The 27500-nt window shown below is 35.8% G+C and overlaps 2 protein-coding genes and 1 long non-coding RNA gene across 6 annotated transcripts in view; 1 reads left to right on the top strand and 2 right to left on the bottom strand.

The window, feature by feature from the left end:
* The window catches only part of LOC127856506 (radical S-adenosyl methionine domain-containing protein 2-like), a 157147-nt gene that overhangs the window by 38 nt on the left and 129609 nt on the right, over positions 1-27500 (top strand). The window contains exons 1-7 of one of the 3 annotated variants that reach the window (XM_052392778.1): positions 1-457; positions 1622-1783; positions 5253-5389; positions 8508-8600; positions 9685-9834; positions 10678-10710; positions 11574-11758. The exon at positions 1-457 is cut by the window's left edge and continues 35 nt beyond it. In XM_052392778.1, the coding sequence (XP_052248738.1) occupies positions 85-457; positions 1622-1783; positions 5253-5389; positions 8508-8600; positions 9685-9834; positions 10678-10710; positions 11574-11738 (1113 nt within the window). In that variant the 5' untranslated portion in view covers positions 1-84 and the 3' untranslated portion in view covers positions 11739-11758. Of the gene's footprint in view, positions 458-1621; positions 1784-5252; positions 5390-8507; positions 8601-9684; positions 9835-10677; positions 10711-11573; positions 12349-27500 lie in introns of those variants that run through there. The other 2 variants (XM_052392777.1, XM_052392779.1) reach the window with 2 other exon arrangements.
* Positions 1-27500, bottom strand: part of LOC127856511 (radical S-adenosyl methionine domain-containing protein 2-like) — a 227848-nt gene that overhangs the window by 113228 nt on the left and 87120 nt on the right. The gene's annotated exons all lie outside the window — the stretch shown is intronic.
* On the bottom strand, positions 9815-11355 carry LOC127856527 (uncharacterized). The gene is made up of 3 exons (XR_008038093.1): positions 11256-11355; positions 10359-10414; positions 9815-9899 (listed from the first exon to the last, which is right to left on the bottom strand). It is a non-coding gene; the product is annotated as an uncharacterized LOC127856527 (long non-coding RNA).

Below are 27500 nucleotides of genomic sequence, written 5' to 3'. Positions count from 1 at the left end.
AACAGGTCTGTTGCGCGAAATATTGCTTTTCAGAAAATACTATACATCTAGCATAGCATCGAAATTTATTTAACATTTACTATCATGATGGAGTTATTTGCACCTACCGCTTTCCTACTCTGCGCGGCGCTTTTTGCGTTCCTGCTTGCGATTAATCGCTTTCGGCTATATAACAAACTGAAAGAACCTAATAATAATCTGTGTGCCACGGAAAACACGTGCTGCGGTGGAATAAATTCGCTAAAATGCGAACTGCCGGCGGGGAAACTGCCGACGAGAATGCCGACTGTCTTGCCGTCGGATGAATACGCCGAAAACGTAGTACCACTCAGTGTGAATTATCATTTCACGCGGAAATGCAACTACAAGTGCGGATTTTGTTTTCACACTGCGAAAACATCGTTTGTGTTACCACTTGACGATGCGAAGAGAGGGCTAGAACTCTTGAAAAATGCGGGTGAGTGGTCGATCAATATACTATGATATGAGCTGCGTTCTGCGAAAACTGGGCTTAACGCATGTGCGTAGAGTCATCCCAGATTAGCCTTTGCAATACACATAGGCTATTCAGGGACGACTTTTTCAGCGTTTACTGAATTGTTCGTTTGAAGAAAGTCTCTTCTAAACAAAAATCCATTCAAACGAAACGTTTCGTCCCGGATTAGCCTGTACGGACTGCACAGGCTAATTTGGAATAACACTTAAAGCTGAGCCCAGTTTTCCCAGATTGAGGTTCTATTAAAATAGTTGTTTCACGCGATTCGTCATCAAAAATGACTTGTTTAGGAACATACAGCTATCTTCTGTTGAGTTAAGAAAATATAATCTTTAAGACACTGAGATTTATTTGGAGTATCTAAAATTTCATAAAATACAAAGGAAGTAAATTATTGAATTCATTAAAATCGACCGGACTCATATTTGAAGAGTGCATTCGTTATGTATGTATGATGTTTTCTTTTATTTGTTACTTTATGGTTGTGAGAATATTACCTCAATGCGTGTTTGTTTGTTGAGATTTAAACTTCGAAAATCTCGTATGTATACATCTCACCATTCAACCGGATTTAATGAATCATCAAAAAATACATAAGCCTCGCTCTGTGAAAAGGGGGTTAATGCATGTGCGTAAAGTGTCGTCCCAGAATAGCCTGTGCAGTGCGAAATGCACAGTCTAATCAGGGACGACACTTACCGCCTAAAATGGAAGGGTTGACATTGAAACGAAAAATACGATAAAAGCGAAAAGTGTCGTCCCTGATAAGCCTGTGCAAGTTGCACATTCTAATCTGGGACAACACTTTACGCACAATCATTAAACCCCCTTTTCACAGAGCGAGGCTCGTATATATATGTATATATATGTGTGTAAAAATGCATATAAACGAAGTTTCAAATCACAATCAGGTAATTCTGAGACCGGTTGCTCAAAACTTAACACCGTTAACTTCAGACCCAAACAAGCTTAATTTTAAGATCAATCTTACTATCAAACTATTCGAGCTTACACATTTATTCACAATTAACACATATACCAAATGCTTAACATTTTAAATCACACAAATGACTTGATCCATTATAGTTTATGGCAACCAGGCCCTGTTTGTTTTCATTGTTTCAGGCATGAAGAAAATCAACTTCTCCGGTGGCGAACCGTTTATAGTGAAGAAGGGAGCGTTCGTCGGGGAGCTGGTCAAGTTCTGCAAACAGACGCTGGGCGTCGAGAGCGTCAGCATCGTCAGTAACGGAAGTCTCGTCTCGGAGCGGTGGTTCGAGCAGTACGGTGAGTGCTATCATACGCCCTCATGAGCCGCGTTCTTGGGAAAACCTGGCTTAATGCATGTGCGTAAAGCGTCGTTCCGGATTAGCCTGTGTAGTCCGCACAGGCTTATCAGCGACGACTATTTCCGCCTAAACTGGATGTTCGCTAAGAAGAAGGGACATATTGTACACGAATAATACAATACAAGCGAAAATTGTCATACACGATTAGTCTGTGCAGACTTCACGTGATAATCTGGGACGACACTTTACGCACATGCATTAAGCCCAGTTTTCCCAGAACGCGGCTCATATAATCTCTCTGTTGGTCGGTCGCCCCGCATACAATGTTGATTGATTATGGAGCTTACTACCAATACTACTTCCATATTTTTAGCGTTTGAATTCATTCTTCAAATACATCATCACAATGAAGCGAAGATGTGCAATACACACTAAATACTTGCACATGTGATTACGTAAATAAATTTTACTCATCGCGTCAAGATAATGTGACTCGCAGTTCGTCATATATAAACGTGTTATCTAATACGGGTCATATGTCAGTGTTGTTGCTACATTTAGTTTTAGTTTGTATGTCCTATTCTTTGAAGAAGAGGGGGTATATTGTTTTTTGGCCTGTCTGTCTGTCTGTCGTTGTATGTGTGTGTCCCAAAACTTTAACCTTGGTTAAAATTTTGCAATAACAAGGTTACAGTTTTGCAATAACTTTTGCATTATTGAAGATAGAAACTTGATATTTTGCATTCATGTGTATCTCATGGAGCTGTACATTTTGAGTGGTGAAAGGTCAAGGTCATCCTTCAAAGTCAAGGGTCAAATATATGGCTTCAAAGCGGCGCAGTAGGGAGCATGTGGTTCTGACAAACACATATCTTGTTAGTTATATGATATCTACATAGTGTGTGTTTAGCCCACCTGTAACCTACATTTTATCAGCAGTCTTGAAATAGCGATATCAATGTTTAATATTACTTAACTTATCATCATGGCAAGCAAAGTCAACGATTGTATTACATTTATAACATTTTGCAAATCATTATATATCTATATATTTAAATTTAATCGCTTGTTGTGGTTTCATTCGCATGATTTGGTTTCATTCAAGATTATGTCCTTAGTTGTTTCAATGAGGTCGTCAACGTATCAGCTTCGCTTATTTCAAATAATGAATAGCATGGATTATTAATGTGTCTCTTGAAAAATAAGCAGAAATCATTCGGGCAAGAACAATACGTATTCATATCATTTTTTTGAAAACAAGTAAATTTGATATTCTGGTTGATTGTTTATGCTCGTCACGATGTTAAAAAACATTTTCTGAAAATAGTTATCTCTTTACTTCTTGTCTTTTCAGAGAACCAAATAGGCATACTGGGAATTGTGTTACGTTGACGCGTATGCTTTCAAAATGATGATACCTATTTATGTATTTTTTGTAAATGTGGAATATTCCTTCGACATTGTATTTAATACTTTGCGATCGTCCCCATATTAATGTACATAATTGTTTCATGCTCTTAACCTTAAATGAATCAATTAAGTGCGGTAAAAATACGCCATTTGAAATCATAACATCTCATAACATATCACACTAGATCAATTATTTATTAAACTAAAATATTTTTTTTTAAATAAAAATAGAATATTTAGCGATCATGGAATATGCAGTAAAAATTGCACTTGATTTATATTGTTCGTATACAAACACAATATTCTTAACCATGTGAACGATAAAAAGAACAGACTAAGGTTTATTCTTAAAAGTTTTGGAAATTTTATTATAAAAGCGGTTTAATAATATCGCTTCTTACAACCATTATAGCGGAGCTATAATGTTTAACGTGTAACCACGATGACCTTGACGGTAGATCGTATTCCGGGCATGGAAACTTTGGTACAATTAAAGTAATGGCCTATTTAACGTACTTTACAAATAACTCGAAGCACGCCGTCTTGACATGCTTTAACAACATGTAAACAATAACGGTTTATCATTCAGTAGTATCCATATCGGATTTGTAAACAACCCAAGGCCAAACAATAGTAATTCATACCATTCCGATAGTAGGCCTTATCGCAATGTAAGCCTTAATGCATAAACAAGTTGTTGGTTTCCGCTAACCCAACCGACCCTACTTATCACGTGCCGACCCGTAATTTCTTACCCAACCGACCCTACTTATCACTAGCCGACCCGTAATTTCTTACCCAACCGACCCTACTTATCACGTGCCGACCCGTTATTTCTTACCCAACCGACCCTACTTATCACGTGCCGACCCGTAATTTCTTACCCAACCGACCCTACTTATCACGTGCCGACCCGTAATTTCTTACCCAACCGACCCTACTTATCACGTGCCGACCCGTAATTTCTTACCCAACCGACCCTACTTATCACGTGCCGACCCGTAATTTCTTACCCAACCGACCCTACTTATCACGTGCCGACCCGTAATTTCTTACCCAACCAACCCTACTTATCACGTGCCGACCCGTAATTTTCCTGTCCTAAACCAGGTTGAGACTTCGGTCATTTTTGCTTAATTTCCTACCGGGTAAATAACTTTAAATTTTGCGATCAAGTTTGCTTTATATGATCATATTAACTAAATTAACTTGAAATTAACTGAAGCTAACTAACTTAAGACTATTAAAAATACAAAATAGTGTTAAATAGCGATGATTTCTGCAAGTCTATGTATATTCTTATTAAACTGGGAATTATTTAGAACGTAAACGAAGAAAACATGTTCAGCCGACCGATACCTTTCTCAAAATTGTGTCGATGTTAGTGGAAACATTTTTTTTCTTTTTTGCAAAACACGAATTTGCCATTAGAGTAGTATTGAACGCGTCACCATTATGTGAGCTATATCTTAGTCTAGTTCACAAAAAATATGTCGTAAAAGTAAGGCAAAAGAACTTGAGAAAAAGTTTGTGGGAACAGATAAGTGACACCTTTTTCTTTTATTTGAACGTTTTATGAAGTAGTCTGTTAGAACGCTTCTAAAAGCTGTCCTTAACTCTTTCAGTGCTGGAACCGAATTTTGAAGGCCTTTGCAAACAGTTTGGATCCAGATGAGACGCCACATAATGTGGCGTCTCATCAGGATCAAAACTGTTTGCTATTCTGATAGTATTCTTTGAAAAAAAATCGAAGAAAATGCTTATTTTAGAAATTCAGCAGACAACATTTTAGCAGACGAAAAATTTCCCAGCATGCAAAGGATTAATATGAGCCTTGCTCTATGAAAACGTGGGTAAATGTAGTCCACACAGGTAAATGTAGTCCACACAGGCTAATCAGGGACGAAACTTTCCGCTTTTGTGGTATTTTTCGTTTCAATGAAGTTTCTTCTTAGCGCAAATCCAGTTTAGTCTGGGACGACACTTAACGCACATGCATTAAGCTCCGTTTTCCTAGAGCGAGACTCGTATCAAATTCCCGCAAAATATCTCTTCAGGTGAGTTTTTGGACATTTTGGCTGTTTCGTGCAACAGCTTTGATGCCGATACAAATGAGAAGATCGGTCGACAGCAAGGACAGAAAAGTCATCTGATTAGCCTTCGATCCGTGCGGAGACTTTGCGCTGATTATAAGGTAATACACTGATTAACAACAATAATTTATCGATAAGCCTGCGGAGACTGTGCACCGATTATAAGGTAAAACACTGATGATAAACAATAATTTATCGATAAGCATGCGAAGACTGTGCGCCGATTATAAGGTAATACACTGATTAACAGCAATAATTTATCGATAAGCCTGCGGAGACTGTGCACCGATTATAAGGTAAAACACTGATGATAAACAATAATTTATCGATAAGCATCCGAAGACGGTGCACCGATTATAAGGTAATACACTAATGATAAACAATAATTTATCGATAAGCATGCGGAGACTTTGCGCCGATTATAAGGTAATACACTGATGATAAACAATAATTTATCGATAAGCATGCGAAGACTGTGCGCCGATTATAAGGTAATACACTGATGATAAACAATAATTTATCGATAAGCATGCGAAGACTGTGTGCCGATTATAAGGTAATACACTGATGATAAACAATAATTTATCGATAAGCATGCGAAGACTGTGCGCCGATTATAAGGTAATACACTGATGATAAACAATAATGTATCGATAAGCATTCGATATATGCAAAGACTTTGCGCCGATTGTAAAGTTACGCACTTATGATACTAATTTATCGATAAGCCTTCGATCTAGAAGCCAATTCACAGTTGATAAGAAATGCTCTATTGACAACCGTTCCATGAGATTGCAAAGGCTGTGTTCCGAGGAGAAGGTTATATACCGCTGATTAGGAACGATTTATTGATAAGCCCTTCGATTTTTGCGAATACTGTCCGCCGATTATAAGGTAATATACACTGGTGATAAACAATAATGTATCGATAACTCTTCGATCTGTACGAAGACTGTTCACCGATTTTAACGGAATGTACATATGATAAACAATAATGTATTGATACGTTTTGGATATGTGCGCTGATTATAAGGAAGGGTATGCATTTATTATAATCAATAATTTACAGATAATCCTCCGATCTCTGCGAAGTTTATTTATTTTTTTATTTTTTTTATACCACATTTATATAGCGCCCTTTTCATACTCGCGTTCAAAGGCGCTTTACATGTTTTTCCCTGATCACTGAGTCACGAGTCGTCCGTTAACATCTTGGCGCAGTATGCAGCCACGGCACATTGGCTTATTTCCCTCACAGGTCCATCATTTATACACCTGGGTGGAGAGGAGCAGATGTGGGATAAATTTCTTGCTCAAGGAAATTCCAGTGGTCAGGGCGGGATTCGAACCCGGGACCTCTCGATCTCTAAGCCAGCATCCTACCATTAGACCACTGCTCCCACTAGTTATGCCTTGGTTTTAAGGCTATTCACTGCCGATAAGTAATTGTTAAATTGCCTTTTTACAGATTTTGGCATGTATTGAAGTTTGTCATTAAATGCTTTATATTGATAAATGTAAACATTGGATCTAAAAAGCCCTAGTAAAAAACAAGAATAAAATGAAAGAAGGAAACAAAGTAACCCTGAACTGGACTCAAACAACTGACCCCTGGAGTAAAAGTCTAGCGCTAAGACCAATCGCAATCCGTGCTCATACAATGAGGGATGTAATTTATACTTTGTATAAGCAATCCTCGTTATGTAACAAAATATAATGACAACAACAGAACTCTCCAAAGTATTCAATCGTTTCGCGTTGCAACGCTTTATAATTTTCAGGTTTTTAAAAGATGCCTATAATGGATATTTTAGAGCATGGTAAATGTTCAATATTACAGTTTCCTCACAAATATTATAACTACAACATAAATTTGCGAATCGGAAACATTTAGTTTTATTTTGTCATTTTACCAAAACGTGAAAGGTCCCTTTAAATGATAAGCCATGGTTATTTCGTAAGCTCCGATCTGTTCAAAGGCTGTGCGCCGCTTAACTCTTTCAGTGCTGGAACCGAATTTTGAAGGCGTTTGCAATAGTTTGGATCCAGATGAGACGCCACACAACGTGGCGTCTCATCAGGATCCAAAATGTTTGCTATTCTGATAGTATTCTTTGAAAAAAATCGAAGAAAATGCTAATTTTAGAAATTCAGCAGACGACATTTTAGTAGACGACAAATTTCCCAGCATGCAAAGGGTTAAGGACAAGCCTCCTATCTGGTCATGCGTTGGTTTTAAGATCATTCATTGCTTATTCGCAACGATATATTAATGGCCTCGGATCTGTACGATGGTAATGCGCTGGTTTTAATATCATGCATTTGTATATAAATAATCATCCGATAAGTCTAAAGACTTTGCGCCGAGTGTAAGGTACAATACCCTTTTCACATTATCGACATCGAATTATGTAGTAGATGCCTCCCTTGATACAAATTATCGAGATCGAGGCCAACGATGTTGAAGCTAGAGCTACCTCAATTAATACAGTTAAAGTGAAGGGCATCGTGATTTTGTTTATTCGAAAAACACATTATTTAAAATAATTGTATATGTGAATTGATATCAACTGATAAGGGTCACTTTAATGCTACTCACCTTTTAATTAAGTGTGACTATCAAAACAGAAAGATTAAACTCGTGTATATCTTACTCAGTTTGGCTGAAAATTATCGGACATGTAATGAACGTAGACTACGGACCGATTACTTGCATATATGAATTAAAAATCTCCAATCTTCGCATAGGTTATCAAAACAGAAAGATAAAAATCGCGCATTTCTTACTCAACATTTAAGAATTAAGAAAATTATCAACCGATTATGTACATATGTGCATTCACAATCTCCAATCTTTGCGTTTGTCGTTATTAGAATGTTTGTGCAGGTGGCATTCAAACTGAATACAGTTGCTTAAACGTTTCAAAATCTCCAATCTTTACGGACGTCTTTATAATGATGTATTTGCAGGAGGCATTCAAACTGAACACAGTCGTTAAAACGTTTCATATTCTCCAATATTTACGGACGCCTTTATAATAATGTATTTGCAGGTGGCATTCAAACTGAAAACAGTTGTAAACACGTTTCAAAATCTCCAATCTTTACGGACTTCTTTATAATTCTGTTTGTGCAGGTTGCATTCAAACTGAACACAGTTGTGAACACGTTTCAAAATCTCCAATCTTTACGGACTTCTTTATAATTCTGTTTGTGCAGGTGGCATTCAAACTGAACACAGTTGTGAACACGCACAACAAGGATGAGAACATGGTGGAGGAAATCATGCAGCTGAACCCGTGCAGATGGAAGGTAGCTTAGCGTAGTGACATTTATTTATTACACCTTATGTTTAATTATCTGAACAATCCTTGTTAAATTTACGCATTTTACAATGTTTATGACCTACTGTCGTCTGGTGTTTAAATGTATATTCAGATAGGTACATTTTGTATTAAGAGAGACGGTAAACGCCAGACTACCGGGGATGCATAATTCGCAATGTCGTGTTGTCAAGCGGACCAATATGGTATCTTGTTGATTAGAAAATTGTTTGAGCTTTAAAAGCTTCGAGTTGTGTGCGTTATAATTCCACCGCATTACGCTACAGTAGGTTTGCACAGAACATGCAACAGGTGACATGTGGTTTGAGTTGGCTTTCTGCTTAAAACCTTGATAACGAAGTGGGGTATTTTATGAACATTTATTTGTGTGTCTAGACTTCGTCCAAGGCCACTCCATTGTTTTTGTTATCACTACCTCAAGAAGCGTAGCGTATGTGAGATAACTTGAGTTGCTATGATGTTTACACAAAACTTATCTCAATACCGTGCTTCCGATTATATAATGGGTAAATAGGTATCAATGTTATCTATCTGAAAATAATATATGATTTCCGCTAAATATTAGACTTAATACATACCTAGGTATTTCCAGTAAATTACATCTGTAATTTAATGATAACGTTTAAAGACCTCACTTGAGATTGGGTTTTTAAGTTGGGTGGGGTCATAGTCTATGTCACCATCCATAAAATAGATAAAGAACACAGGTTCCGCGCCGGGTTTCCGCGCAATAGTTAGAGAAAAAATAAACATACTGTATGAAATACCATGCATGTTAACCAGACCTCACTTTGCTTATCATATGTCACGAGTAAGGTTTCTGAAAGTAGGAATGCGGTGTCTGCTTAATATAAAACATACAAAAAAGTATGCCTTTTGTTAATGCTACCTTTTCCTGTTTACACATGGGTTGCTAGGAAAAAACAATATTTAACTTTCTTCTTTAACATAACTTGTTGCTGAATCTTAACGTTAACTGGTCCTGAATCTTAGCAATAAATGTGATTAAGCGATAGAATTAAGACTAATTATGTCGTTGTCGTATTCCCCAGGTATTTCAGTGCCTCCTGATAGACGGCGAAAACACCGGTCCGGATGCACTGAGACGGGCAGAATCCTTTGTCATCACCAATGCTGAGTTTGACGAATTTCTCCGAAGGCACAATGATGTCGAATGCCTGGTGCCGGAATCTAACGAAAAGGTGCGTGTGTTTGTTTGATTGGTTTTTATTTGTCTTTTCGCCTGTCCGCGTTCGGCTGCCCGAACCTACACGTTTCATGAACACATTAGCTGATTTAAGTGGTTAACCAGTATCAGGGTGTAGAATCAACGGGGTTTTCCAGGTTTACACACGGGCTTGACAGAATGTAAACACAATGTGAAAAACTTTATTTTTGCAAATATCTCAAGTTTTTTTAAAATACATTTGGAAAATTCTTTAGTGCATACAAGACAGTTTTTCTTGCAGTTTGTGCCGATATCTTTAGGTATAGGGATATATCATGTAATACGTCTGAAATCGTTGACACACTTTTACATTGCGAAAAGCATAAACGTTCACAATAAATGCAGTGGATACCGGATTTTTTAATGAGAACACAGGCTTATTAAATATAAGCATTCCGATCTATTTCACATTGCCATAAGCAGCATACAAATCTGTCTTAGTTGAAATTCTTAAGAAAAATAATTTTAAAAAGTTATTTGAAATAAAGAACCTCTTACCGTCATGTATACACCCGTTTAAGTTGAAAGGGGGATCCCCACAAAGTCACGTGATCCTGCAACCAGAGTAACAGTTACTGACAACTGCCTGCCTTAAATCAGAGGAAGGGGGTGGCGACCGTAAAATTTGCTCAATACAAATCCCCTTACAAGTAATGTGGTCGGACTGGGATTCGAGCTTACAGAGCCCGTATTAACAGTGATGCCGACGATATTTGATAACATTGAGCGTTGCACTACTTTACGTTATTCCTTAACATTAGTTTACACTCTCTTCGGCTTTTGCTAATATATTTACATGTATATGTTTTTGTTTCAGATGCAGAATTCGTACCTGATCCTCGACGAATATGTAAGTTTAACACAAGTCAAGTTGATCCGTGTAAGTTAAGTTTTTTGTATACATCATAGAGACACGAGAGACACGTTTTTTGTTCTTTTGAAGGGTTAAACACCACACACGACGAAACGACTCGCCTACGAGTTTTTTTTTACAAAATAGACTTCTAGTAAATGTATACAGAGTAACCTGATATGGTACAGGCCGACATCCTTTACGCACAGACAGCAGTATCATAAACTCCCCCCCCCGGACCCTACCCCCGCCCACCCCGAGCTTACCACAGGGGTTCCATATTGTTAAATGTACACCTTTTGTGTATGGTTTGACTTTTCAACAACGAATATTGACACAAATACACAGTGTAAAAAATACCCCTCGTATAGGTATTATATATACACAACGTATGAAACGCACTATATGCCTATTGCTGAAAGATTGTGGACCACGGGACGTGACCGTTTTCATTGAGAGTATACATGTTTCCATGCAGTTGCCGAACTAATGCAACTGGATTCGTTAACAGACATTTAAAGCAACGTGATTACAAAACTTACCGATCTCCTGATCGGCTAATAACTTTAATATTCAATTTACTTCGACTTTCTCGCTACATGTCTATGTTTTGCTGCCATTTTTGTCGACCGAATGCTCGGTTGTAAAACGCCATATCATTGGCCAACACAATGCTGGCTATTAGAACTGCCAACCAAATGACGCGTTATAAAATCAAAATAGTGTACATGCGTCTCAACGAAACACCGAGTGAAATGTACATGCTTATAAGAGACGACACTTTTTAATGTGACGACACTTTACGCATATGCATTTAACCCCGTTTTCATTAAGTGAGTCTCGCTTCTTTTTTTCCACAGATGCGGTTTTTGGACTGTACGAAGGGTGCAAAAGAACCGTCGAGATCTTTGCTCGACGTAGGCGTAGATAATGCGCTTAATTTCAGCGGCTTCGATGAGAAAATGTTCTTCAAGAGGGGAGGCAAAAACGTCTGGAGTAAAGCCGATATGCAGCTTGATTGGTAGCCTCCCTTTTCAGAGATTACCTTGGCAAATTTAGTGTTTCGTTTTTATGTGATATTGGATACATGTATATATGAACATTTCTGCAGCTTAACCATTCGTTGTTAAACCAGATGTGGCGTGTCAATAAGGCCCAGACATTTTAACCGAAAGAAAACGCGGGGCTTAAGTCTTATTTTAGGATTTCAAGGGTATGCATGAGCATTACATAATAACATACACGCACAGGCTTACAAATGTTTGATAATCAACTACGTACATTCAATAACGCCTTAAAACGAAAAGCAGACAAGTTATTTTTAGATGGGAACGAATATTCCAATACTCGAAAAGAAGCGGAATATTTGAATCCGAAATTTTGATTTGAATATTCACGTTTTAAAGAAATTAATTGATGTTCTTCTTTAAAACAGAAGTTCGTACAATAACATATTTGTGCTGACCACTGTCGTGTATTAATCCATGACGATTATTGTTTATTTGTTTATCAATCATGTACATGTGTTTGCTAGTATTCTATTTTGTCTGTATTTGTATACTTTGTACTTGATTATTATTGTTAATGTTTAACTCGTCTTTTTTTCGCATAAATCTCGTTATTTATTTATTTTTTTATTTTAATTTATAATTATCGGTTGTTTTATTACAAAAATAAGAAATAAGCGTTGTTTTGTTTTTTTATATTATAGAAGATTTTTGTGTTGAGCATTTTTTTCTGATTTGCATCATCACATGTACAGCAGTAATACCATCGTCATAATCGTCGCCATAATCATCACCACCTTTGTTCGGTTTGTCAAAAAAACATGCCAGGTGGAGAGCGGGCCAATTTTCCTTAAATGGCTAAGGGTGGATCCAGGATGTGTTATTGCGTTGCAGCTATGATCTTTTTAGTTGTAGTTTAAAATTGTTAACATTGCATATGTCAGAGATATGACTCTGGTGTGAGCTGCCCGTGCACTATTTAAATTAATCATGCGAGTCGTAAATCCATGTTAAATTTAATTACCAGGGTGTAGAATCAACGGGGTTTTCACACGGGCTGGACAAAATTAAACACACCGTGAAGGACTTTAATTTTGCAAATATCTCAAGTTATGAAATACATTAGAAAAAACTGTTATCGCATAAAAACCAGCTTTTCTTGCAGTTTGTGTCGATATCTTAAGGTATCTTACGGTTTAAACAAAAAATCCGTGTATACATCTGAAATTGGTGACACAATTTCACGTTGCGTAAAGCACAAACGTGCATCGCACATAGACTTTTTGAACAAAAACATATGCATATCAAATAAAATAATTTTGATTTATTACACATTGCCATAAGCAGCATAACACTCTGTATTTTATTCACTAGTTGAAATTCTTACGAAACATTGTTTCAAAAAGTAATTTGGGGAAAAGCAGCACTTACCGGTGTGTTTACTTCCATTAACGTTTAATTGGGAACCCAACAAAGCCACGTGATCCTGCACCCTGAGTACCGACACATCAGAGACAATGGTGCGCAACAAGGCCATTGTATAGTTAACATACTCTTGTTACCATATTCAAAAAATTGTTCTCTTTTTGGTACTCGTTCTGTTAGCTTTTTTTCGGCGGCCTATCTTAACAACTATCAAGGTTTTATGTTGTTACGTATGTAGTATTATGAATATTTTTTTTCGAGATATCGCTGTTCTTTTTTATAAATTATATTATTTTTTATTAAATTTGTCTGCGCAGTGATAAGCGTTTAAAAGCTTTTCGTGTGTTTCGATTGCGCATCAGCTTTACTTCAAGTCTTATCTAGCCGCAAATTGAACCTTTTTGAAAGGCGCTTATAGAGTCAATCGTCTGATAATGCTGACGTACCGGCGTTCGCGGAAGAAACGTTTCCTTTAGAATAAACATAGTTAAGGATAATAAAGTGATCAGTCTAAATTAACATCATGCCAATGATCCGGAAACAATATCTTCATTCTATCCAAACTGTGTGCAAGGGGAAAAGCCGGCGGATAGTACGGGTAGCAGTTCAGTTTCAAACGTGGATTCTTTGGCTACATTTGGTAAGTAAACAACAACCTAAATGGTGCATTGAGATTTATTCCAGCCTCCAGGGCCGGCTCTAGACAGCTGTTAAGTTTGATTTGACAGGGGGGGGGGGGTATAATTGGGATGTTTAGACTAAGTTCTGGAATGCATGAAGCATTATATTGCCAAAGTTGAAAAGTGAATTTTAGTTGTTATGGCCTTATTTCTTTAATTGTCCTATACAGGATTGAAAAGTACACTTGTCCAGCATGAACAACTCAACAGTCAGGTAGTTGTGCATAAAAATTCTACACCACTAAATGTTCCTCAAGACACTGTGTTATATGGCATAAAAGAATACAGTGCTTTTTGATGACCCCCCGGATCAAATGATCGGGGTATATTGTTGTTTTTGGCCTGTCTGTCTGTGTGTCTGTCACTAAACTTAAACTTGGCCATAACTGTTGCACTATTGAAGATAGCAACTTGATATTTGGCATGCATGTGCATCTCATGGAGCTGCACATTATGAGTGGTGAAAGGTCAAGGTCATCCTTCAAGGTCAAAGGTCAAATATATGGCTTCAAAGTGGCGCAGTAGGGGGCATTGTGTTTCTGACAAACTTAACACATCCCTTGTTTTTTTCTGAGAGAATGGCCGTGAACGGCCATTTCACAATTTTGACATGGACATTTCACAAATCTAGCAAGGCCACAATAATTGACCAAAACAGACATTTTATTCCTGTGAAAATAAGACTTTTTGTGCTTAAAACCGTCAAAAATGGCGATTTCACAATTCAAATTTACAATTTGATTTAATATTTTACATAAGCAAGACAAGATATTGACAGGGGGTAGGCTTTTCTATGGTTTTATATAGAGTTTACCAGTCAGAATATTGTTGATCTAAATGTAAGTGGTTATTTGTTGAAACAAAGTGTCAAAACTATGAAAATATGATTTAAATGAATTGTTTTAAGACATTTTTAATATCATGCACGTATTAAACCAGTAATTTTGTATGCCCAATTGGGAAAAATACTGGCCCATTTGGGAAAATTGTGCACGAAAAACCCTGTAGTTGGGAAATTTTGCGTCATGAAGTCTTCATATTGGGAAATTGGTGTATTTGATATTTCTGCTCCTAAATACTTTTAAATTGATAGCTAAGTGTTGTCAAGTTGTCAATATTATATCTAGAAATTTGTAGTTTTTATGTCCCGGATCTATAGAACGGGGGTATATTGTTTTTGGCCTGTCTGTCTGTCAGTCTGTCTGTCATTCTGTCCCAAAACTGTAATCTTGGTTAAAGTTTTGCGATAACTATTGCAAAATTGAAGATATCAACTTGATATTTGGCATGCATGTGTATCTCATGGAGCTGCACATTTTGAGTTGTTAAAGGTCAATGTCAAGGTCATCCTTCAAGGTGATAGGTCAAAAAACTAAATCCAAGGGCAGTAGCAAGCGTTAAAGGGAGATAATTTCTATTTTATATCATTTGGCAGGTACTAGGGATGTAACGATACATTCGAATATTCGATTTACTCGAATACGGCTGTGGACGAATCGTATTCGTTATTCGCCACCTCCCGAACCGAATATTTGACGAATACAAACAATATGGTTTCGAGTTTGAAAGTTTAATCATCGTATATTACCTTACAAATGAAGGTTCATACAATAAACCCCTATATTTAAATGTTCTTCTCCCTATTCCGGCGTTTTTTATCATGTTTACCGCACTCGCTATGTTACACAGTGATATTATCAACAAAAATGGTGGGCACCGGTTAAATAATTACGACATTGAATTGAAAAATCTTTCGATAGTTGTTTAATGTTTATTTAGGTAAATACGTGTGATTTGATGCTCAAACATACACACAAAGGATTAGCAGATGGAATTTCTTTTTTGTTTATCTTTACGACAATGATTGTGCAACTAACCAACAAACATGGAACCTAGCATGTCAAGTTCCTTAATTGTTCTACTCAAGGATTTTATTGGTACTAGTAGTGTTTTTGTAAAACTGTGTTAAAAGTTTAAGCAGTTCTGGTCAGTGTTTTGTTATTTCAAAGTATTGTATTGCATATTTTCACTATGCAATGATACTCAATTAATCAAATTGACAAATTATCATAGTTTCATACTATATAATGTCATGTCAAGTTGTCAGTATTACTTTTGTTCATTTAAATTCATATTCGCGAATAAATATTCGTATTCGCCACCCTGTATTCGTGATACGTATCGTATTTGTCTCCTAAGTATTCGTTACAGCCCTAGCAGGTCCAGATCTTTTTCGCAAGGGAGGTAATATTTTATAAAGGGATATTATAAATAAAAATAATTCAAAGCGGCGCAGTAGGGGCATTGTGTTTCTGACAAACACATTTGTTGTTTCCTAATTGGGAAAGTGCAGTTTTCCGGTACTTTATAAAGAAGGAAAAATATTGCTGTAAATATGCTTTTCCTATACTAATACTTAACCAACTGAATTTCAATATGTTTACAAGTTCACGACTCGTTTTTTTTAATTTCAGAAGTTTTGCGACTCTTTTTTCAAAATTTAAAAAAAGTTTGCGACTCATTTTATTTCTCCAAAAGTTAGGGGGCCAGGGCCGTTTCACAAAATCATGAAAAAAGCCTTGGAATATCTGAGAATGCAATAATTGAGGTCTACTTATTGGTCTATAATCGATAATATTTACTGTCAACTCAAAACTCCTCAAATAATTAAAGAAAGATATGTTTGCATTACAGATGGAAATAGACGATACGATCCTAAAAATGGCCAAATGTCTTGAAGAATGGAAAAGTATATCTCAATTTTTTTCTTCTGCTTATGTACAAATGCAGACAAGACACCAAATAAGCGACAATGTGTTGATTGTCGTCTCACCACAGATAAGCTGTACATGTGTTTTGATTGCTGTTCATGGGAGACTATGTGCCTCACATGCTTGCGGTTGAGGCAAATACATCCTCATCTGCATATGTTTGAAATTTGGAAGGTACAATGTTAACAAATACAAAAAAAAGCATTTATCATTTCATTGAATTTGAGCATAAATCATTTAAGTGTAAAAAAACATTCATGCAATTCATGTATTTAAAAAATCTTTGAATGTGTTTAGAGATATTTAAAGTGCCATTTTAGAAAATTATCATTACATGAGCTTCATACAAATATGTGCATTACAAATGTGTTTCTTTTTTTCAATACAAGGTTTCAAAACCAACCAGTTCCAACTGCCATCAAACTCAGAAGCCGTTGTTATCTTGAACTATTAAACTGCCAGGTGTTTGTAAATGCTTAATTAGCATTTTTGTTCAATGCCCTTTTTACAGAACATGGCCTTTCTCTTAGTGATGATGATGAGGCCTGGAAATTGAATCAATGACCATTCCTGTAGCACTACTTACCTTAAAAAACTTGTGGTCGTGGATGATAAAGGTAATTGTGTGTTCCTATCATGTCTCACCTTGATCATTGTACTTATCATGTCTCGTGCTGATCATTGTTCTTATCTTGTCGCACGCTGATCATTTTTCTTATCATGTCTCACGCTGATCATTGTTCAGATCTTGTCTCACGCTTATCATTGTTCTTATCATGTAGAATGCTGATATCGGTTCATATCTTATCATATCTCATGTTGATAATTGTTCTTATCTTGTCTCAGGCTGAGCATTGTTCTTATCTTGTCATGCCTCATGCTGATAATTGTTCTTTTCTTATCATGTCTCACGCTGATCATTGTTCTTATGTTATCATGTCTCATGCTTATAATTGTTCTGATCTTGTCTCACGCTGATCACTGTTACTATCTTATCCTGTTTCATACTGTTAATTGTTCTTATCTTATCATGTCTCATGCTGATATGTGTTCTTATCTTGTCTGAAGCTGATACTAGTTTTTATCTTATCATGTCTCATTCTGATTATTAATATTTTCTTATCATGTCTCACACTGATCTTTTTCTGATCTTTTCATGTCTTACACTTATAATCATAGTTCTTATCGTATCGTGTGTTATGCAGATCATTGTTCTTATCTTATCTATCACACACTGATAATTGTTCTCATCGTATAATGTCTCACGCTGATTGATCATTGTTCTTATCTTATCATGTCTCACGCTGATAATTTTTCTTATCTTGTCTCACGCTGATCATGTTCTTATCATGTCTCATGCTGATCATCGTTCTTATCTTGTCTGACGCTGATAACTGGTCTTATCTTATCATGTCTCATGCTGATAATTGTTCTTATTTTATCATGTCTCAGGCTGATCATTGTACTTATCTTATCTTGTCTCATGCTGATCATTGTTCTTATCTTATCTAGTCTCACGCTGATCATTGTTCTTATCTTATCGTGTCTCACACTGATCATTATTCTTATTGTATCATTTCTCACGCTAATCCTTTCTCATATCTTATTGTTTCTTACGCTGATAATAGTTTTATCTTATCGTGTTATCAATTGTTCTTATCTTTAGAAGCTGGTTCTGTAATAAATAGTACAGTTAACGGGGATTAAGTATTAAAGACATAAATACTATCGTTGCTTAAGGGCCAGAAGTACTAATCGGTCCGCAGAGTGAATAATCGCCCCGAAGGCCGATAATAAGCCCTGGAGTGAATAATCGCCCTTAGGCCTACGGCCTTTGGGTGATTATTTACTCTGCGGGCCGATTATCACTTCTGGCCCTCAAAATTGGAGGTATTAACCTATAAATATGTTCTGTTGCTTGGAAAGATTCTCTTAACTGTAAATAAAATTTTCGAAAGAATCTTTATCAAACAACAATATTAATTTCTACGGTTTTTATCATTGTGTACATTATTTTATTTTGTATTACATAATAATTTAATTGTTCTATCAACGAACGAGTTTGATCTGATTTTTTGCTCGGCTATTTTCGGAGAAAACCCGAGGTATTGTCATAGCCAGCTCGTTGTCCGCCGTCTGCCGTCAGCGTTGTGCTTAAACCTTAACATTTAAAGGTTTTAAACATTGGCCCTAAAATCAAAGTGCTTCAACCTACACTTTTGAAACTTTATATGTAGCTGCACCTTGGTAAGTAATACATGCAACACCCATTTTTGGGTCACTAGGTCAAAGGTCAAGGTCACTGTGACCTAAAAAATATATTCTGACAAGTTTCCATTTATTCAAAACGGCACCAGTAGCCGAGCGTGACACTCGTTATGCGGTGCTCTCGTTATGGAATTAGAATGTTATCATAAAGAACATACTTATTCCTGTTTTGTTCTCTTCTTTATACTAAACGCACATACATGTTTATTTTTCAGTCGTCCGCTATGATCTACTGCTTTGATGCAGATTTCCAAGTAGTTGAGTTGAAAAGAATCTTCTGGACAAAATTGGCCAGACCCTAAACACAACAATCGTCTATTTGTAGATCAAGAAGCAGTATATTTATTTATTGAAGAATATTCTGCTGACAAAAAAATGGTTTGTGAATATATGTTTGAATTTTGATATTTGATTTTTATAAGCACATTTATAATGTAAAATTTGTTGACAATTACAACATTAAATGGCATTGATCCCCTATGGTGGTCTTACTTTTTATGCACCATAGACTGATGGCTGCAAATGGTACAAATAATGGTATAAATAATACAATTCCAAAGATAAAGGGTTATTTTATCAGTCTTGTAACATGATGTACAGTGATTGGTCATAAAATCGTTTCCATTTGGCAGTTGTCTGTTACTGGCATGCGCATTAAACTAAGTAGTACTGGTCTAATCATTGTGAATATGTTATTAGCAAAATACAGTTGAAAAAGAAGTCAATGGTTATAAAAAATAATTATATAATACAAAAAGTTATAAAGTATACAATAAATATAAACAGGCCCTCTTTAATGTGTGCCCGTCCGTCTTCTTTGTCCATCTCGCAATCATGAAACAAAAAGGACATAATGCAAAGACAAACGCTAACTTTTTACTTATTGATGAAGACAAAAATCAGCTTAACACTTCACTTGTACTGATTGTGTAGTTTATCAATGTTAGGCGTAAGTGAAACTCCATTTGCTAGTATTTACCACTGGTTTGAACCTATATTTTAAAGAAAGGGTAGATAGCATGGGCGCAAAAAATCGTCTGTTCATGGGGAAGAAATTATCTTAAGCAATTTAATATGCGACTCAACACTATATGCTAATAGAGCGAAAACGAAACGCGAGCGCACCCAGTCACACACCCGACCAATACGGCTGTACCGTGCAACTGCTATACTATAGGTATGTGCCCTAATTTGTAAACCCACACAGTAACGAAGAAGACGTCGTGATGGTGGATGAAAACTTAAATAAAATATACACATTCATCGGCAAGTATTTAAATAACAGCAACGACTAAACAGTTTATTGCAAATTCACCCCCATTACATACAAATAAATAGGACGTTTAACATTCAACTGAGACTCATAAATTCAATCGAAAAACGCGTGTGCTTACAATGTAGCTCAAAGCCATAAATCGCGTGTGCTTACAATGTAGCTCAAAGCCATATGATGCTCCGATGCACATCAGTTTAAAATATTGTTAAAGCCACACACCTTGAAATAACATACATGGCATAGTACATTTAAGTATAAATAAAAATAATATTTTAGCTATGCCAATTAGAATATATCTGGTGGTTACAAGGTATAAATCTGCCTCTTTTGCGCTTATAAACTTTAAAAAAAATCGAGCTTGTCGAAAATGGACGTATACGTCTAAAATCCTACTTTCGGTTTTAAAAGTGGTACCGTTTGGAAAATTAGAAATTACTTGCTGACTAGGCTATATATTTAATTTCATCTATCTTAATTAGAATATATCTGGTGGTTATAAGGTAGCAATCCGTCTTTTTGCGCTTTAAAACTTAAATATAATCACGTTTGTCGAAATGGATGTTTACATATAGAAATCCTACTTTTGGTTTTAAAATTAAAATGTTTTTTTAAATTACTTGCTTACTAGGCTATATATTTAATGACAATTTTGCACACTTTCAAATTGGATATATATGTATTGATTAACATGTACTTCATTTCAAGGTGGGTGGCTTTAAATACACACTCTCATGGTCTCACAATTATATAAACAGCAAAATTCATGTCATTCGTGTCCTATTTATCGGCTCGATAAGCAGGTATAAGCATCTTCGTTTTCACTTTAATGTGTATTAATTTGGACATAAACAGACGAAGGTAAGAGATAAATTTTCTGTAATTTACAATGTGCATTCTCTGACCAGGTTTAAATAATGTTCGTGTTAATGTCTTGTTTATGATTGTATGATTGCCAAACACATGATGGGCTCAACATTAACCGGTTGACTTTCTAATACATGCATAATTATTCAAATTGTATCTGCATTTACTCAAAACGTTAGCACAGCTGTGTTATATTAATGACATATTTTTAAGTCGCCAGTTTCCAAACATTTCATATCATACTACAATATAAAATTAAATTGCGCTGTTATTCTTATAATATTTTATTCTTTTATTCTAATAGTATACTTAAGTATTCAATTATCCCATTTAGCTCATATTAGCAATAAGTTATTGTGATAAACCTATGCCCGGCGTCCGTCGTCGTTCGGTGACCAGTTTCTGGTTTGCCTCGTTAATCTTTAGCTCTGTACCGCTCTGGGGGCCACATTTTTCTTCCAATCGTGATGAATATCGGTCACAATGTTTATGTTGAAAATATCAAGGTCGATGGATTTTGCAATACCTTCAACATCATAACACGACGTGCCGCGTGTGGCACCTGTCTCCATACCTTCAAGGTACACTAAGTGGTTAAAGGTCAGGTTTGGCCATAACATTGCTGGCATCTTTTTCTGCAATTAATTGGTCGTAAATTCAGTAATTTAAAATAAGACGAGGTGACTCGAGTAGCAACTGTTTTCATACCTTAAAGACCAAGGTAAATGTAGAAGTTATCAGTCACATTTGGTAATTAAACAGCTTAAACATTCCTATCTCTGTAATACTTCTGACATACATTGTACTCTGAAACTTATTGTCACAAATGCAATCCGTTATAAGATTACGAGTCGCGGGTAAAACGAATCTCCGTACCTCAAATGTCACCTGTCACTTACTAGTATCTGATGTAGGCCTGACAAAATGGCCGTCTGTCGGCATAACAAAATTAAAAATGGCGACAAAAAGATGTATAGTTTGACATTTGAAAAAAACAACAAATGTATGTAAATCAATACTTTGTATAATGTTCATCGATTGTATACTGTTTAATGGAAATTTTGCCACTTCACAAACTATACCAATATAACAAGTATATATATCATTTGCCTGTTAATAAAGCTACACAGACCCTATTTGTTTAATGTTGTATAGAAATTATTAAAATATCTGAATGCAATAAACCAGTATACGCTGTTAATTTAGTGTTTATTTGAATAATGATTTATAATAAAATGGCGAAGACTAATGATCTAATCAATGTTTATTTTTATGATTGACGAAACTTATATAATCAAACACAACATGTCTTACGAGTTATCAGGATGCATTTAAAAGTCGACGAACGAAAATGAAAATAAAATTTACGCGCATTACGAATAAGAATGTGTAGACCAAATAGAAACAGAATTACTGACACTACTCGAAGTGGTATATTCACCACGTAATAACCTGTAATAACGGCCGGTCAGATAAGGGGAAATATATTGCAGCTTCGCCTTGATTTAAGCGAAAATTGCGATGTAAGAGGGGTTTTAAGTAGAATCTTGACTTCCGGCAAACATGTCATGTTGTTGCTAATCTTTCCTAAACATCGTTCAATATTCTGGACCGAGATAAATGTAAGAATAACTGCATTTTGCATTCTTCATATTCACAGTAGTTTTCATTGGTAGTCAATTAACCATATATGCAGATTAGTATTGTTAAATCATATTCATTGGTGGGATACCTTAGATGGGAACCTAAATGTATACGTAACGCGAGACGTCAAGGATGAACACAGTGTAATGTTATAAGTTCAGTTATGAGTCATTAGTTGTCTCAGTGACGATTGTTTGGCTAATCAACAACACATGTAAGGTATTTGTCGTTTGCCGTTAATGTTCATTAAATGACATATTTTCATAAAAATCTAATAGGATGATTTTATTTTAATAGAGCCTTGTTTAGCCGACAATCAAGCCTAAATGTTACGAATATCGTGGCAGAGCCATACATGTCAGCTACATTCAAATGCAAAGAAAACGAGAGTGTGTGCGTCACGGGGGATGAACAACGTTTTCTTGCGCATGTTGATTAAGTAACGATGACATATCTTAAGTTTCAATTTAATCGCATGAGAAAAGTGGGGGAATAACTTTCTTCAAACTTGTATCATTTCAAGCGTACATACTGACTTAATGGGGAAATGTTAACTTTTGCTATAAAAATACGAAATGTCTATTGTTAGAGACGCATAATAACATTAATCTTCGATAGACTTGAGGTTTGTATGACAGTGGTTTTCGAAGAAACTGTTTACTTCTGTTTTAAGTTAGTATACCTTTATTGCGATTAACTATCGGTTATCACAAAAAGCTTTTACATATTCGTCGTCCAAGTATTAAAAATGTATGCCTCAAAACACTGTATACGAAACCCTTTGCTTCCTTATAAAGAATGTTATATTCAAATGAACTTCACAAAGACCCGGGGAAGTTATATGCAATTACATTTTCCTTTTTACAATGTTCATCCCTTCCATACGGAAGTAATTTATACTTTCTGATATATAAAAAGTATTTAATTTCGATCGAAAAACGCCTTGGCTTAGTTCAAGGCCACAATATGTCCGAAGGCACATCAGTTAATAATAAATCGTGTGAAAATAACAACTCATGGTCTCAAACTTATCTGAAAACAGCACAATACATGTAAGTCGAGACCCTTGTTTAGCAACTTGATAAGCAACTCCTTTGTTTTACTTTAGTGATATAAAAAACGAAGGCAAAATAAGGATTATGTTTTATTTATAATATAAATTCTCTAACCTGATTTGTATAGTTTTCGTGTTTATGCTTGTTTTATGATTGTACGATAATCAAACATATTTTGAGCAAAACAATCACCGGTAGACGTTCTTCGAACCAACCCTATACATGTATAACTAGTTCACGGTGATAGGGCGATTACCACAACTATTCCGCTCTCCGTCGAAATTTTATACTTGTGACAAACACTCCGTATCCTTCTGTCAAAAACATGGTCGCAAATTTTTTGTTGAGTCCAGAAATCAATGAAAAAACGAAAAAAAAGGTAAGTTTGTAATACAATGATGTTCCATCGAACGAGGTATACATTTTACATCTAATTGCCGTTTATCTGAGTCGCTATTAACTTCAAATTAGTGAAAACAGTTTTAGCATGTCGTGAAAGAAGTGACTTTCATGACGCTAAAAATCGTATTTTGGAGATTTTAAACTCTTTAAATGATTTTTTTGTTAAACGGTATTTTATTGTAGAAAAATCAATTTACAAATATATAATGGCATGCTTTATTGAATATAACTATGATTTTTACCTTTATACGTGTTAGCAAGTATGCATCGCTCATCACTGACATCATAGAAATATGAACACCGCTCAAAAATGTCCGTAAAAGCACCGCATCTTTATGATATTTTGGCAGCGCTTTATTCTGATATTTTTTCTTTCAGAAGGAAGGGACGTTCAAATATATGTTTTCCAGAGCCAAAGAACAAGAAAAGGAGACATTTTCCTCCCGGTGCTTAAGATGAAAGCAGCGCATCCCAGGCGAGCGTCAACCGGCATGTACCAGTTCGACGTCTGTCATAGAGACACCAAATGATCAGTACCACCCAGCCTTTCATGACATCTTGTAAATGCTCCACAGAAACGAAAAACCAAAAAGCAAGGTCATCAAGAAAGAAATTATTTTAAAATAGCAGTTAAGAAAACATGACTGAAAAAGTTACACAGCTATTACCAGGTTTTCCTCAAAAATTACACTTGGCATATGTATGCTATGACGTTTGTAACTTGATCCATTTGGTATGTAACAACAAGTTTCCGATGACAAATATTGCTCTGCTATTGTTTCTGGATGCTGTCAGGTGGTACAATCCACCGATAACCTCAATGATGCCATACAAAGAAGACGCGATGTAATTCTGGAAAGTTATATATAGATAATTCCACCGAAACGTGCTTAGTTCATGTCCGGAATGAAATCAATCGGAGTTTCGATTGGACAGTTTTCGAAAAGAGGGAATATAACGCAAGATACCACGTCAATTAATTTCGCGGTATCAAGTCAGGGGGTTATAAATGACCATAATCCCCAAGAATTGGACTTTCTCCGAATGATTGTATTTTACCACAACAATAAATAAATTAAAACTTGAGACTTAAACATGTGCCCTACAAGTACTGGAAAGCAAGACAATCGATCCCGGTGAACCTTTTTGGTGCAAGCATGCCATCATTTTCAAGATCAATGCTGGGACATGTACCTTTGATAAATGTAATATTATCGTAAATAAATTCAGCTTACGATGGCTCGTTCTAGCACATCATTTAAAACCATGTGCAGAAGTTAGCGGTGCCACGAATTTCAGTGACACGCAATCTATATACGGTGTTTATAATCAGTGTTGCGCGGTGCATCGATACTTATGTAAGTGATGTATGTTTTCACAAAAAAATAGGCCTTTAACAGATATTGAAAAAACAGGTTCGTATGGCATGTTCTTTTTATATACACAATGATTTAAGTCTGTCACATCAGGTCTGACACATCGACAATCATCTGATTATTACATTTTTCGGCAAAATATTTCACGGCTTGTAAACTTTTAAAGAGATGACATATTGATTCAGAAATTCGATGGAGTGCTTCGCAAGTGGCAATCGGTTTGCAGTGTCTTTAATAAAATATTTTGTCACCAGGTTACCCTATATTGCTTCGTCCGCCATGTTGCTTTTCGTCAGAAGGATACGGAGCTTTTGTCACAAGTATAACATTTCGACGGTGAACGGAATAGTTGTGGTAATCGCCCTATCACCGTGTAGTTCAATAGTTATTAAAATAGACGTCATGGCCCAGTGATCCAATTCCAGCTCAACTGAGTCATATGTCAATGGTGGAGAACAAACTTATGTTTAATACATAATTATCGATATGAGGATACATACCATATGGTATGATATAATTTTTTTTATCTACGTGCACAAATGGGCACATATAATCTGCAAATATCAGCATATATACTTGACTTGTATAAAATGTATTGGAAAAGGGGAATTTAAATGTGTATTGATTTTCGGAATGTATACAATCGAATTAGAAATCTAATACATAACTATAAGATACACTACATTACACAATTTGATAAGGTGGATAAGCGAATAACAACTGTAAAAACAGCAACAACAAATAAGTAAAGCTTTGTTTTCAATTTCATTGTTAAGAAACGTATATGATAAACCTTTATTTTCAAAATCAGAATACCAGTATACGATGTGTATTTATCCTATTACCAGATGAAAATCGATTGTATAACAACGATCGTATCAACTTGAGCTTTATCCTATTGCTATTTTAAAATCAGAATTGGGTTTCCCAAATTTTTCTGTCGACTAAAGAAAACAAAATCGTCAAAAATGCGATATTTGATCATTATTAATGAAAAAAGGGAGAAAATAATATGAATAAATAGCTCTACCTGGGTTCTAAGTCTCGTATGATAAACTTGATCTTTATCCAAAACTCACATACTAGTCTCTATGTATCTTGTTAAAGAGTTTTATCGTTCAAATCGAAAGTTACTTCTGGTGACGAGCCGGGTCATTTTTCACAACTGTAAAATGACATCCATGAATAATTTCTTTGAAGTTACGGAAAAAAATCAACCCAGACAAATAATCAGATGTCGTTTAAAGAAAGAAGTTAACGACGATGGACATAAAACAAGGGATCGGACAGCAACCTAGATAAATAGTTTTGAGATCAGGTGAACTTTAATCGAGCTACAATCAATCTTCGGTTAACATTTAGCACGCTGTCAAGCCATATACACTGCGTTCTATTTCCAGGGTTGTTATCTGCATGTGCAACCTTATCATTCTATAAATAAGCGTGGTGCAATCAAAGTTATGTGCACATGTAGATAGGTATAAAAGGCGCATAAACTACCTGGATTTCATTTAAAGTCGCGATTGATGGAGGAAAATCTGTACGGTCAGGTAAGCATCGAATTTTAAGAACGTGCGCGAAGGAGTGGATTGGGGTTATTCCTGTTTCCCATTTGTTTATATTTGTTTAAGCATTTGTGTACATTAAGAACAAAATGACCGAACTGACACATAAACATGAAATGATCGTCGTGTATTGAATGCACTGTCATGCGTTTTTGGACTGTCTAGGTTTATGAAGTTCTTTATTATAAAGCCAAGTTTGACGTTTTATTCTTCATAGTATATCGCCTTGGTAGCGCATCATGTACATGCCAAGTTAATTTTATTTCACGCTTGTTAATTATCTTAAAACGACATAACAAGCCTGATTTTAAGAATTGATTTGATATGTTGTATCTGTTTAGCTCATTGTAATCATGTTGATCTTTTGTGATCGCTGTTCAGTGTGTGTCTGTCGTCAATATTTACCTTGTAAACACTCGATGCCTCATTTATTGTCCTATTTTCATGAAATGTG

Source organism: Dreissena polymorpha, chromosome 13 (assembly GCF_020536995.1).
Source record: "Dreissena polymorpha isolate Duluth1 chromosome 13, UMN_Dpol_1.0, whole genome shotgun sequence".
In the NCBI taxonomy this organism is placed as follows: domain Eukaryota; kingdom Metazoa; phylum Mollusca; class Bivalvia; order Myida; family Dreissenidae; genus Dreissena; species Dreissena polymorpha.
This window is presented reverse-complemented; position numbering and strand designations above follow the sequence as displayed.